At 41.7% G+C, this 15,361-nt stretch overlaps 1 protein-coding gene across 1 annotated transcript in view; it reads right to left on the bottom strand.

The window, feature by feature from the left end:
- Nucleotides 1-15,106, bottom strand: part of LOC145396980 (glutamate receptor ionotropic, delta-1-like) — a 159,733-nt gene extending 144,627 nt beyond the window's left edge. Inside the window, exons 1-2 of the mRNA XM_080270209.1 lie at nt 14,927-15,106; nt 8,347-8,502 (exon numbers count right to left, since the gene is read on the bottom strand). Coding sequence (XP_080126335.1) covers nt 8,347-8,502; nt 14,927-15,106 — 336 coding nt within the window. The remainder of the gene's footprint in view (nt 1-8,346; nt 8,503-14,926) is intronic.
- Between the last annotated feature and the right edge of the window lie 255 nt (nt 15,107-15,361).

The raw sequence follows: 15,361 nt of genomic DNA, 5'->3' as shown, positions 1-15,361 counted from the left end.
AGTGAAAGTTCCTCTCATCCAGAAGGAGCTTGGCTACCTGTTGGACCACAAGATGATTGAGCCCTGTCAGAGCGAGTGGAGTTCTCTGTCACTCTATAAGCCAGGTGGGTCACAGAGGCTTTGCATCGACTACAGACGTGTTAATCAGATAACCAAAACAGACACTTACCCTCTCCCTCGTGTGGAAGATTGCATAGACAAGATCGGAAAGGCTAGGTACATAAGTAAGTTTGATTTGTTAAAGGGATACTGGCAAGTACCTATGACTGAACATGCTAGGGAGATCTCATGTTTTGTAACACTAGGAAAGGCTTTTGCATGTTCTGTAATGCCGTATGGTATGAAGAATGCACCAGCCACATTTCAGAAGCTCATGAATGTTGTAACAGAGGGTTTGGCAGGGTGTGTTGTTTATATTGATGATGTATTAATCTTCAGTGACAACTGGAAAGATCACCTATGCCATGTCAGTAAATTTCTTGACCGTTTAGTTCATGCTAATCTTGTAGCTAATTTATCAAAGTGTGAGTTTGGTCAAGCTAAAGTTCAGTACCTTGGGTATGTAATTGGTGATGGACATGTTGCACCACCAGGAGCTAAGGTTCAGGTTATAAGTGATCTTCCCAGACCTAAAAGTAGGAAAGAGCTACAAAGATTTTTGGGAATGGTAGGTTATTACAGGAGATTTGTTCTTAACTTTTCTATTCTTGTATCACCACTTACAGACCTACTGAAAAAGGGAGTTGAATTTGTCTGGACCGATAACTGTGAATCCTCTTTCAACAAACTTAAAGCTATTCTATTAAGTCAGCCAGTGCTCGCTACTCCAAATTTTGCTAAGCCTTTTAAGATGGCTGTTGATGCAAGTGATACAGGAGCTGGGGCTGTTTTGCTGCAAGAGGATGATCAGGGTATTGAACATCCTGTATCTTATTACAGTAAGAAGTTCACTCCACCTCAAAAGAACTACTCAACTATTGAGAAAGAGCTTTTGGCCTTGATTTTGGGTTTACAGCATTTTTCATTTTATTTGTGTTCTGGTTTTGACCCCATAGTCATTTATACCGATCATAACCCACTGAAATTCCTTAGTAAGTTTAAAGATAAAAATCAGAGATTGGCAAGATGGAGTCTACTTCTTCAGGAGTATTCATTAGACATACAACATGTCAAGGGGAAAGAAAATGTTATTGCAGATTGCTTATCTAGACTTTAGACAGATTGTTTAGAGTAATAAGAAATTTCCTTTGTAAATTTCTTTTTCTTTGTGGGGAGGTGTTACATAGCCTATGATTTCATCATCCTTTGTGTAATTTTAACGCACAGTTGCTGCATGTTTGATCACGAGCGTGTTCTGCCTCAGTCCCCCCCTTCTACCGTTATAGTAGAGTAAGTCGACATCTCTGTTATACTTTGCGGGATTGTCATCTCTTTGTCCCCATGGCTTCATTTGCGCGTCCTCATTACAAGTTGTATCAAGCTCTCCTGGCCCCTATATAATGAGCTCAGTCTCTGCATCATGGCCACTTAGATCTGCTCCTCATTTTGTTCACATCTCTGTCCTCCCCTGTACAGATATTATTATTGTGAGTGCTCAAGAAGTCTGCAACCATCTAGCAGCTGTGTGTAATTTGAGTATTACTGTTATTGTATTTTTTCTTGTACTGTATAGCATAAGTTTAATTTGTAGGCCTAGTGAAGTTTTTGTAATTCATGTAGGGATCTTTATGTCAGTCATTTTTGATAATAGTTTGTATCTGTAATTATTTATCTGGCATTCACTGAGTATTATCTGGTATCTCATTTTATCAGGGCTGACTTAGATAAATTTACTCTTGCTAATTTCGTGTTAATAGAGGCTATTGCAGTTAACCATATATTTAACCTGTTTATTTGCCATTACATTATCCTTATGAGTCCTGAATGTTTTGTTGTTAATTTAAGCATTAAACTTTAACTTGTAATTTTACCTAACTCTTTTGTTTTGAACCTGGAACTTTACGGGACAGTAGTGATTTTTAGCATTCTCACTGAAAGTGTACGTTATCTTTCTCTGTTCCTTAACAATATATAGATATATACGAAGGAGGCGAGGTAGGCCAAGGAGAAGGTGGAGAGATATGATGGATGAGTGTGTGGGGAAGAGAGGTTTGGAAGCATATATGGACTCGATGAGGGTAGGAAACTGACAAGAGATCGAGCTGGCTGGAAGAATGTTGTGAGGAGAAGTGCATGATCAGGTATTTTGCTCCCCTTTTTAACGTAGCAGCGTCCAGATTTACTCAACCGGATACGTTTGTGTGAAGCTACAGAACGTGATGAGTGTTTTTGGCGTATGCGATGGAGCCAGGATTCTGGGGGCTGGAATGGTGAGTGAATAGAAGTGTGGCCCATTGGATTGGGCAAATTTGGGCTGTCTGGACATTACTACTCCTCACCCTGCCCTAGGATGGGAAAGGAGGTTCGGATGATGATGATGATGATATTTATATATATATATATATATATATATATATATATATATATATATATATATATATATATATATATGTAGTTGTCAGCCATTGCAAGTTGTCAGCCATTGCAAGTTCACCGTCTCCCCAAACCTTCTCACGAATTCCTAGACTGTGACAATTTCTACCAGGTTTTGCCTGCAAACTTCTGAATCTCTCTCCATCTCCTGCTTGGCCTTTTCCTGCCACGCTCGTAAGCTTTTGGAGTCTACTCACTCAGCCTCTTACTGCATCGTTTATTCCTTATTTTTGCTACATGACCTGCCCATTTCCATTGCTCTTCTTTTATGACTTTCAATGTATTTGATTTTAGCCTGCTCACTCACACATGTTGATTTCTTCCTGCCTCTCAGAAATACTCCCAGCACTGACCTTTCCACTGCTCTTTGAGAACAGATTAGTTTGTTTTTCATAATTTTGTCAGTGTCCAAGTCTCACAATCGTGCATCATAGCTGGGATTATACATTCGCTATACACTTTTTGTTTCTTACATATTGGCAATCTACTTTTCAATATATTTCTATGTTTAACGAAAACCTTCCATCCAGTATAAATGCAACTTTTTTTTTGCGTTTTCATTGTGTTTTGTTAGGTCTTGTATTTGTCTCAGATTAGACCCCTCAACGTGTTCATGATTTTTTTCCCTTTCCTTTGCTTATGCTTTTTGCTATATTTGGATTAAACATTAGCTTTTATCGGGTTCATCTTTAGCTCTGCTCTGAGACTTTCCCTCTACGTAGTTTAGCACTTCATGTAATGTCTCTGATGTTTCTGAGATTTGGACAACGTCATCTCCCTGTCTTTAATGGTTTAAGTATTCTCCATTTATGTTTACTTTGTTCTCCCATTCCAGCTTTATGAAAATAACTCCAATGCATGCTGTATATAAATTTGGTGCATTTGAGTAGGATATTTTCCGCCTTACGCTTGATGCCCTTGAATGACATTGATCCTTAGGTCAATGACCTTTGTTTATGTACCCTACGTACCCAACGACCTTCAGGTATGTGCCCCTGACTTTTGACCATGAGGTGAATGAGTGCGATGTTATGAAACGTACCCCAGATGTGAGTGACCGAAGGTGCAATGGAACCTCTTGACCCCAAGGACAATAACCTTTGATTTGTACCCAATGACCTTTGGGTATGTACGCCTGACCCTGAGATGAATGACTTTGAAGGTATGAAACGTACCCCAAATGTGTTACCCAAGGTCGAGTGGGAATCCCTTGAACCTGAGGTAAATGACCATTGATTTGTACCCAGTGACCTTGGATATGAACCCCTGACCTTTGACCTTGAGTTGAATGACCTTGAAGGTATGAAGCGTACCCCAAATATGAGTGGCCCACACCCCAGACACTTGCAGTGGTTCCCTGGTTCCCCTCCTGTTCGTACCCTGGCTTTGTACTCAATGACCTTTGTACCCATGACCTTTGACCTAAATGGTCTTCCAATGTATGAAATATTCCCCCAAACTTGAGTAACCAAAGCCCGAGTCAGGAGGAATGCTACCGCCTCGTCATTCACCCCTACCCATTCGTTCCCGAAAGTGAGCTTTAGTGCTGGAATGTTTTGAATGAATGAGGATGTAACGAACACCGAGAATTTTGAAAAAATGGGCTAGATAGCTAGAGGGACATTGGACTGTGTGAGCTACTGCATCTTGGGGGGTAGGGTAGTTGGAAGTAGGCCAATCTCCCCTTCCTTCCAACTGTATTAGTGCGAAATAATGTTCGAATGTGTTACAATACGTAATGTATTTGACACTCACCCAAGCAGTAACGATAAGTCCGAAGTTTGAATAAAATATATGTGGGGTATAATAGACGAAAGTTTAGCGTAAGTGGTACAGAGGATCATGAAAACATACTCCCAGGATGATTAAATGGACCATTTGCATCATGGTGCTGTAGCAAATGTAGGTGGGGTAATGAAAACAAAAGGAACAAGAAAAAGGGTGCAAGTTAAAGATATGACCTCATGGTTGTTAATACACCTTATGGTCAGAACATGCGTAATAATGCTTCGTCTTGTCCCAGGTAGATCGTATAGAAAACGAGAGTCACGTACCCTGTCTGATAAGCTTTTTGATGGGTATGAGAAGATCCCAGTTTGGACCGTAGAAGCCACTGGCGAGGGTAGTGCAATTGTTTGTGAAGGGCGAAGGAATGTTTAGCATATTATAAGTCAGTCTCTTTTGGAGTTGTCTGGGGGAATGGAAGTGGAGTATACGGTCCCCAGCAATGAGGGTAAAGGAAGTGTGTCCACTATGCCAAAGTCGGTGGCATAAACCCTATGCAGCTCACAGATGTCAAGGAAGGTCCAGCAGATTAACGTATATATATATATATATATATATATATATATATATATATATATATATATATATATATAATATTGTTGTAGTTGGGGGCACTAACCATCCACTCACTCGATGTAGTGCTGCTCTCGGGTATCTGCCCTTTCCTCTCCTCCACCCTTCTTTCCTTCCATCCTCTCTGTCTTTCTTTCATTCTTTCCTTGTCCTTCTGCCTATGGGTGACTTTACATTCCCTCTTCTGTCTTTCTTTCCTTCATTCTTTTCTCTTCTTTCTGCCTGTGGGTGACTCTACAAAGAGTGACAAGCCAAATGGTTTCCTGTATACAAGGAAAATATTTACTACACTGGGTGGTAACCATATAACCAAATTTTGGCGCCTGGCGGTTTAGTGGGTAATTATAGCGCTCTAGTCGGATTGAGCCGGTGAAGGTTTATATCCAAGGGGTGGTTGGGGTTCATTGTTCATGTAATGCCACTCAGGGATGAGTGAGGCTGGTCACTCTTATCTTAAATGTCGGGACCAACTGCCTAGCCCTGGGCTGCTACGCTCCTCATGCGACAATGTAGGACTGGATATATATATATATATATATATATATATATATATATATATATATATATATATATATATATATATATTTCATCAGCAGCCGTTTGAGTGTACACAGCAGACCGTCCTATCCCGACCGAAGCGAGAACGATACAGCCAATTTATCTCTACCAAGCGGCTTAGGTTGTCTGGTAGAGATTGTTTGTAGGGTGGGAAGTGCTTGCAAGTGTATTGTAGTGTTGGAGTGGCTTTGGATGTGTGTGTAGTCTGTGAACCAAGTGTAATCGGCATGCACAAGCTGACTGGGTCCAAGCATACTTTATAGTATGCGACACTAGTTCAACCACAGCACCCCTGATCTCCGCCAATGCAGTACGGTACGTGGCCAGAAGAACACTCTCAAAGTTTATTACCCTGACGGGGCACGAACCCTCTTCTTCAGTGTACAAAACGCACACTTTACCACTGTACCACAGAGGCTCCATATATATATATATATATACAGTATATATATATATATATATATATATATATATATATATATATATATATATATATATATATATATATATATATATTGCCAGACGCCTCAATCCCGTTTGGGGTGGCCACAAACAAATCGCCTCCAAGTCGCCCTGTCCCCCGCCATTTCACTGCCCTGCTCCCAACTCACACACCCTCTCTCATATACCTCTCCACCCCATCCCTCCATCTCATCCTCGGCCTCCCCTCCCTCTTCCCCCTCCACCTCACTCACATGCACTCTCTTCGTCAGTCTTTCACCCTCCATCCTCTCCACATGGCCAAACCATATATATATATATATACTGTATATATATATATATATATATATATATATATATATATATATATATATATATATATAATATTCATTGCATTGAAATACCACGCTCAGAGTAAGAAGTATTGATTTGGGAGGGGGTGACATTAACAGATCTAAGTCCCTCAGCTGATAAATACTTGTGTTTGCAACTATTTATCATAAGTATGCATAGTCAAGAATGAGCTCGACGTGCTCCCGGAGTGCGCTCAGCTTGGGGATGGCTGCAGTAGTTGCATGCTGAGAGGAGCCCGCGTCATCCTCTCTGTCCTTGTTGGGATCTTCAAGCTGGGTACTTGTACTGGCACCTGAAGATATGATCTCAATATCAGTCATGATCTGATACCCAGGAGTGCCCTCATCGTCATCTAACCGTCCACGCACTTCGTCCACATCAGCATCATCGCCAGCCACATGAAGACCATCATGGAAGTCATCCACGTCAAAACCTAGAAAGTCGTGCACCACATCGGCTCTGAGAAGCAGACGAGACCAACCACTTTCCAGAATCATGGCAGAGACTTCCCTCCATGCACTGGCCCAGTTATAAATGGCTGACTTGATGTTGCAGCAGCCAATGTTTTCCACAGTCCGCTGGCCTCACGTGTGACGTCCCTCCCTGTGTTAGTCCTCGTCCTCGAGAACAACCATCACCTTGTCCAGGACCTTCCGATAGTACAGCCAGTTTTTTGCCACGATCTCTCCTTGGTCCATTGGTTGGATAAGAGCAGTCGTATTAGGTGGCAGAAACATGCACCTGATGTGGCCATACTCATCCACCAACTCCTTGTCAGACGGGTGTGCAGGTGCATTGTCCAAAAGAAGGAGGGCCTTATTACCTGGTCACAAGGATTCCCAGTGTGTTCGTCTGGTAATGGATGACCTCCTTGATGAAGTGCTGGTGAAACCAGTCTTTGAAGATCTTGGCTGTGAACCAAGCCTTCAAAGAATGGTACCACACGACAGGAAGGACGTCCATCACCCCTCGAAGACACCGAGGTTGTTTTGCATGGCCAACAGTAATGGGCTTGAGCCAGTGCATCCCGTTAGCATTGCCACAATACAAAGCATATATCTGTTGCTTGCAAAGCTTGCGGCCAGGTACGTGCCTTTCCGTGTCCTCTGCTAGAGTGTTCGTTGGCAGCGAGTGATAGAATAGACCAGTTTCATCAACACTAGACTTGACCGAAAGTGAGGCCCTCCCTGTCAATCAAGCCTTCACCTTCTGCTGAAACTCCTTTACTCCCTCCTCGTTGGCGTCCAGAGCTTCGACATGGACCGTACAGTTGGTAAGTCCATGGTGATGGTAAGTCACAGAGGATGCAAGACGTCGACCATCCCACATCCACCTTCTTCATTATCTCCCTCTTCTTCCCCAGAGCCAGAACCACTTGTTTCTTCTTCTCGGGCGGCAGGGCCATCATCACACAAATGAGTAAGAGGCAGCAGAGGAACAAAAGGGCCTGCAGGAGGTATGGCACCACCACAAAAGCGAGCACGTGGGCGGCCAGATAAGGAGCGTGGACTCACAACGATGGATAGGCAGAAAATGGGGAGGAGGCAGTGTCGCCCTGCCAGACGTTGCTGGAACTATGCAACAAAATACAGCTGGTCGGTGTCCTGCGGCAAGTTCAAATGACGGTTGAAAAAAAATCAGATTTTTTTTTTTTTTTTGCTTTTCAATGCTTTTTGGCCACTTTTGGGTTCCGAAGGCCTAGGCCCTAAATGTCCAGACATTGGGGTGTCATGTTACTTGGCGTCCGAATATTTAAGAGATTACTGTACCAGTATAATTCATGTTTGGCTGATGTCATTGTGACAAATTTTCTCACCTCCCTGCCACATAGTTTCTGGGGAGATGTAACTTTTGTGCTACTTTGCTCAGTATATTTGATGGAGTCATACTTATCTGCAGGGGGTCTCATGGTCTGTGCCATCTCTCAGTGAGACATTTCCATATCTGCCCACTGCAGACGTGCCTGGTAAGTGGGATCCTGCCCTTGGACATTATATATATATATATATATATATATATATATATATATATATATATATATATATATATTTATTTATTTATTTATTGTGTGTGTGTGTGTGTACTAAGCAGAAAAACAGTTACGTTGAGTGTCGCGCCGCGTAGGTTTGAGATCTTGTCAGGGAAGAGAGTCGGTGTGCGTGTGAAGTGTGTACACCGCCAGGTAGACAGGAACGCCACTCTTTGTCTGGAATAAACCTGGTTCACGTACACACTAAACTCGCCAGGTGACACCTCGGACTGTATAGAAAATAAGAAAGAGGCATTAATATTTCTTGACTTCACAAACGCCATCAAAGCACATAGTCTATGAGTATCTGTCTATCACAGCCATAATCCTGTAAAGGGTGGCCATTTGTCTTCAGTTAGTTATTTTATGGTGATGGGTACTGACTCTCCACCAACCCACTTACTGACACGTAGGAAACAAGTATGGGTTTGTCATATTGTTACCACCCAGCGTTGTAAATGGTTTCTGGCGTACAGGAGACCATTAGGCTCGTCATTCAACGTAAAGTCATCTGGAAAGGAAGAAAGGGCAATATAATGTAACAGAAAAGATGGGAGAAATGGGAAAAGAGAAGGGGAAACACAGAAAAAAGATTGATAAAAGTGAAAGATGAAGTAGGCAGCACTCCGTAAGGGACTAGATGCTGGTCACCACCACCTACCAACAAAAGCACAAAGTCAATTTGGCTAATTTCCAGTCTTCTACCAGAATACGAAACCCAGCAATTGTAATGTATTCAAGTCTCCGGTTGTATTTATAGGCAAAATGAGCAATGGAGAATACAAAAATAATGCACAAAAACTGACATGAGATTAACTCATCACTACCAAGTCGAACAGGCGTATCTCAGTTTTATTGATTTTTCAGTTTTTTTTTTTTATGTGAAGAAGAAGGAACCAAAGGCAATGAGCCCACAAAACTATTCCAAGAGAAAAACAAAATACAAGAGAGGGCCAAATTCAAGATCTATTCATTTCGAGATACCTGGACACACTGCGTTTGACAGACAGGAGATCATAGGAAGCAGGATATACAGACAGAGGGAGACAGTTCCAGAGTTGACCTGTTGCATAAATGAAGGACTGGGAGTAACGGTTAACTCTTGCATTAGAGAGTTGGACAGAAAAGGGGTGAGAGTTTGCTGCTAGACGGGTGCTACGTGCCCGTCGTAGAAGTGGAGGAATGCATGCAGACAGTTCAGAGGAACAGTGACTATTGAAGTAGCGACAGAAAAGAGATAAAGATGCAACATTGCGGCGAAGAGACAGAGGTTGAAGGGAGTCAGTAAGAGGGGGAGAGTTAATGAGTCAAAAAGCCTTTGACTCCACCCTATTGAGAAGAGCTGTATGTGGGGTGCCTCCCCACACATGAGAGTTGTACTCCACACAGGGGCGGATAAAACCCCTGTATAGAGTCAACAATTGTGCAGGGGCAAAGAAGGAACGGAGTCGGCTTAGCACACCCAATCGCTTGGAAGCAGATTTCACAAGAGATGTAATATGATTTTTCCAAGACAAGTCCCGAGCAAATGAAACCCCAAGCATGTTCAACGATGATGCAGGATTAAGTTGAGTATTATTAAACATAAGTGGGTATACCTGTGGAAGATTTAGTCGGGTTAATAGGTGCAAAAACTGAGTCTTTGATGCATTAAAAACAACCAGATTATTTTTACCCCAGTCAGAGGTATGAGCCAAGTCAGACAGGTGTGCCATAGCCTCATCCCTTGCCTGTTGAAGTAACTGCTGAGATGGACGTTGTGGGAATCGAATGGAAAGGTGAAGGGTGGAGTCATCAGAGTATTAGTGGATAGGGTTAGATGTACAGCTTAGAAGGTCATTGATGAATAAAAGGAAGAGAGTTGGTGATAGGACAGAGCCCTGAGGAACACCACTGTTAATAGATCTAGGAGAAGAACGATAGCCATCTACAACAGCGGCTATAGAACGACCAGAAAGGAAGCTAGAGATGAAGGCACAGATAGAAGGACAGAAACCGTAAGAGGGCAGTTTGGAAATTAAAGATTTATGCCAGACTCGATCGAAAGCCTTTGAGACGTCAAGTGCAATGGCAAAGCTTTCATCAAAGTCCCGAAAGGAGGATGACCAGGAGTCTGAAAGGTAGGTGAGAAGATCGCCTGTGGAGCGTCCCTGATGGAACCCATACTGACGATCAGAAAGAAGGTTGTGATAGGAAAGATGATTTAAAATTTTTCTATTAATAGACTCAAAAACTTTTGAGATACATGATGTTAAAGCAATTGGACGATAGTTAGAGGGTTGGGAATGGTCACCCTTCTTTGGGACTGGCTGAATGAGAGCAAACTTCCAGCAAGAAGGAAAGGTACAAGTTGATAAAGGTGAAAGAGTTTGTTTAGGCAGAGTGTAAGCACAGAAGCACAGTTCTTGAGACCAACAGGAGGGACTCCATCAGGCCCATATGCCTTATTAGTACTCAGGCCAGCAATGGCAGAAAATACATCAGCTGAAGAAATTTTAATGTTGGTGATGAGGAAGTCAGAGGGGGGAAGTGATGGAGGAACAGCACTGGAATCGTCTAAGGTGGAATTGGAGGAGAAAGTCTGAGTGAAGAGATCTGCTTTATCAGTAGAATAAATAGCTACAGAGCCATCAGAGTAGAAAAGAGGAGGGAAGGATGATGAGGTAAAGTTGTTAGAAGGGTTTTTGGCAAAGTGCCAGAAGGAGCGGGAAGAGTTCGAGTTAGAGAGTTGAAAGCATCTTGTACGGATGAAATTATTTTTAGCAAAGCGAAGAACAGACTTAGCATGATTCCGGGCAGAAATGTATAAAAGATATGATTCAGGGGTGGGTTGGCTCTGGTACCTTTTATAGGCCCTCTCCTTGTTGAGGATAGCATTAGAACAAGCGTGATTAAACTAAGGCTTTCGTGCATTAGTCAAAGGATAAGAGAAAGGAAAGTATGCTTCCATGCCTGAGAGAATAACCTCCGTAATGCTCAAGGCACACCCAGATGGCTCCCGGCCATAGAAGCAATAATCATTCCAGGGAAAATCAAAGAAGTACTGCCTGAGGGCCTCCCAATCCGCAGCTCCAAAGTGCCAGAGACGACGTTTTTTTGGAGGGTCCGCAGGCCGTACTGGAGCGATAGGACAGGTTAAGGTGATAAGGTTGTGATCGGAAGAGCCCAACAGAGAGAAAAGATTAACTGTGTAAGCAGAAGGATTAGTTGTAAGGAAGAGATCAAGTATGTTGGAGCTCTCTCCAAGGCGGTCAGGGATACGGGTAGGGTGCTGTACAAGCTGCTCTAGGTCATTAAGGATAGAAAAGGTGTAGGCTTGTTCACCAGGTGGATCAGTGAAAGCAGAGGAGAGCCAAAGGTGGTGGTGAACATTGAAATCTCCAAGAATGGAGATTTCAGAGAAAGGAGAAATGGATAGAATGTGTTCCATCGTAGAAGTAAGATAGTCAAAGAATTTTTGATAGTAGAATTATGAGATAAGTAAACATCACAGATATATTTAGTCAGAGAATGACAGGAAAGCCGAAGCCAGAGTGTAGAGAATTCAGAAAAATTGAGTTCAGGAACACAAGAGCAAGATAAGTTGTTGCGTATATATACACAACAGCCACCTTTGGCTTTGAAATGAGTTTAGAGAAAGTAGCAGGATACAGAAAAGGGTTTGCTGTCAGTTGCCTCAGACAGCTGAGTCTCAGTTAGGAAAAGAAGGTGTGGTTTAGAGAAGGAGCGGTGGTGCTCAACAGAGTGAAAGTTAGAGGAAAGGCCACGAATGTTGCAGAAATGAAGAAGAAGAGAGTCAGACAGTGGTTCGAGGCACCTTGAGTTGTCACCGGGAGAGGGGCTGAAGGTGGGGGCATTTATGGTCCCCCCCCCCCTGGGGACTCCGAGGCTATGTTATTCGACGCCATTTTTTGAAAATTTTGAAAAGGAAGTGTGGTGTGTACTGTGCATGTAGTTTGGTGTTGATAGTTGGAGAAACTTGTATTGGAGAGCATGCTGGTCTACTCTCTGTGATACTGAGACACTGAAAAAGTTCAGCAAAGGGGGATGGTCGGGACCTAGTCCCGAGGGCTGATGAAACGGGAGCTCCAGCTCTCCCTGTCATAGTTTTTAATGAAAAGTGTCCATCAACCGTTTATTTTTAAAGATACGTTCACCTTTTAACACATATGGGCAGCTAGAAGGTTGTGTTTTGGGGGGAATAAGAGGATTTTTTTTCCAAGAATGAGGTTTCAGGGGGTTTGCGGGCTTTGAAAATGATATGCCCGTTCACCTTGTGAAAACTTTTCACTGATGGGGAAACCTTTGGTTATGCCTCAGATACACTTACTCATTTCTTTGTGAAAACTCCAGCGAAGCACTATATAAATTAGGTAATGACTGAGTTATGCCCAAGAGTAATCTTGGTTTATTGTTATAAAACAATGTAAATGGGTTTTGTAATGACTGAAGGTAACTCCAGTCTCAAGGAAAAAAAACTAGGCCTCGTTAAAGAACACACAAAAAAGGAGACATTATACTGAAAACCAATACTGACATCAGCTCCAAATGTACATTGAAAATATAAATCAATTGTAGCAATTGTACCGGGGAAAACTTTAGTTATGCCTCAGATACGCCTTTATGAAAGATCCATGGAATGTTTATGAATGATCTATGGAATTTCGATATGCAGTTAACACAAACTATATTTCTGTTACAAAGCAGAAGTAACATTAAATTAAGGGAAAAAAATATGAGAACTTCTTTGTTTTCAAGCTTTTAGGCTATTTGACACCCTCTGAAGTTTCTGATATAAGGCATCATTGCTTTAGTATTGCACATTCACGTACTTTGTGAAATATTGCGGGATCCAGTTTCAACAATTACTCAGGCATCTCCTAAACTGAAAGTGATACTACTCAACAAAGAGAACAAAAACCTTCATAGTTAAGATATTCTACCTAAAGAAGTTAACTTCAGTGAGGCAGAGATAAAAAAAAAAAAAATTACATTCTGTCACTGTGATCATTGGAAAGGAACCTTGGCAAAGTGACAGCAAATCATGAGACTTTTCTTTGGCAGCCTTTGGTGGTTTAGAGAACAGTTTTGGTGACAGTTTGCAGTACAGTGCAAATAGCAATCGTAGTTTCAAAGTGATGAACCTGAAGGAGTCCAGCTGGTGACTTGTTCTGAAGATCTTATCCTTCTCAGTTTTGTGTACCATTACCTACCGCATTTGAATCCAGTCAGCAAAATGTCCGTAATCATCAACTCTGACAGTATGCGAAGAACGCTTGCCAATGTCTTGTAGTCTAGGAAGTCAGGGGTTTGGAGTGTGTGTACAGAGTAGGTGTTCTTTCTTCTAGCAAGTCGGAAAATTGGGATTAACTGGGAAGGCACAAACAAATCACCAGCAAGGTCAATGGCAGTGCTAATGGCACTGTGTGCAATGTTTCCTCATTTTATCCATGGTAGGGCCCAAAAATAGTAGCTTGATCCTTTCAATGTTTTTCCAAGCAGCATGAGTGTAAAAGCATAACTGTGACAATTGGATTCTTGTGTTGTCCAAGTCATCCGTCTGCAAATAACACTACATCTCGGATCCCAGCAGTGTTAAAATTTTCCTGGTATTTTCCTAGGCAAGTGGAGATTTCGGATGATCCTCTTTTTCCCTGACCTTCACGCCATGTAAAACAATAGCAAACCTTAGATTTCAGTTATAAAATAGTGATATTATAGTTTCACAGTCTTCTCTTGTAAAATAATTGGTTATTATTTGTCTTGAGAAAGCAAATAGTTTGTTGGAGGTCGAATTTTGAAACAGCATAATTTGTATCTGTTATTTTTTGCTTCTTTTTTCTTCCATACTGCATTTTTCTCCTTGATATGCTCTTTGTATAGATCCAAAAGTTAGTTTTTTTTTTTTTCACTGTTTCCCTTTCCATAGTTTTCACAAATTTTACATTGGTATTTTTTTAGGGTTATGAAATGAAATATTCTGAGACTTCAGAACGTCACAGTAGGTGGTGTAGCTTGCTGGTATCCCCCTTGGTGCATGTTAATCTACAAAAATGTCATACAATTTCTTCTTTTTAAGATCTGGATGAAATAGTCTCGCTTAGATTGTTTCCAGCAGTAGTGAGATTCCATGCGTGGAAATCTGTTGATATGTCCAGCGACTGCATCTCCGCTTATCTTCTTCCTGAGTATGGTCCGGTCTACCTCCTCTCCCATCTTTGTGGACCGTACCTGAGAGCAACTTTTTCTGCATGGCTGTTTGTAGAGTCTTTTCTGAAATGTTAATAGTATTAAGTAACACTGTTTTGCAAACAGGAACAGGCTGCCCATTCTTTGGCAAGGAGTAGTAATAAGAGACTGTTCTTGAGTCACGATCTTTCACAGTTCTCTGCTTTCCGGCAGTTGCTTTCACAAATGGAGCTATGTATTCTATTTGCAATTGCAAACTGTTGGTATGATAATAAGCCCGAACAATGTCTTCCATTTCTTCATCTGAAAATGTGGAACATTCTTTGCCAAATTAACTGCATGTTACTCTATTCCATGTAGGTTTTATAATGTTTCTTGTATGAACAGTTTTTCCAGTTCTAGGACTAACATATTACCTTGTAGTCTATTTTCATGTGCTTTCTTTTTCTTATTTTCTCTTTTCACTTTGCGAGGTAGTGCTCCTTCCTCTATTTCTGATCCTTCCACAGGAAACTCTTCAGGTATGGCATGTACTGGAGTAGATTGGGGGTCTACCTTTTGTTGCTGAAACTTAGAAGATAATTTCCTCTTTTTGCCTAAGAGTTTAGCTGCTTTAATCTTGTGATCATTTTTACATGGCCCCATGTCTATAAAACGATTGTAACACAACAGGCAATGGCAAATGTGGAAAGAACTAAACGCTTCCTTCTTACAACCCGATACTTCACAGGTTTGTATATAGGGAGGATCTACATCACTGTCATAGAATGTTGATACACTTGCACCATTTTCACTGTCACTATTGTCAGGCCTTTTAGGTTGTGTGTGTGTGTGTGTGTGTGTGTGTGTGTGTGTGTGTGTGTGTGTGTGTGTGTGTGTGTGTGTAATGGCCTTTCCAAG

This window comes from Coenobita brevimanus, chromosome 40 (genome assembly GCF_032717465.1).
Source record: "Coenobita brevimanus isolate Jiangsu-jjx chromosome 40, ASM3271746v2, whole genome shotgun sequence".
Classification (NCBI taxonomy): Eukaryota; Metazoa; Arthropoda; class Malacostraca; order Decapoda; family Coenobitidae; genus Coenobita; species Coenobita brevimanus.
The sequence above is the reverse complement of the archived record's forward strand: the minus strand, read 5'-3'. Positions and strand labels throughout refer to the sequence as shown.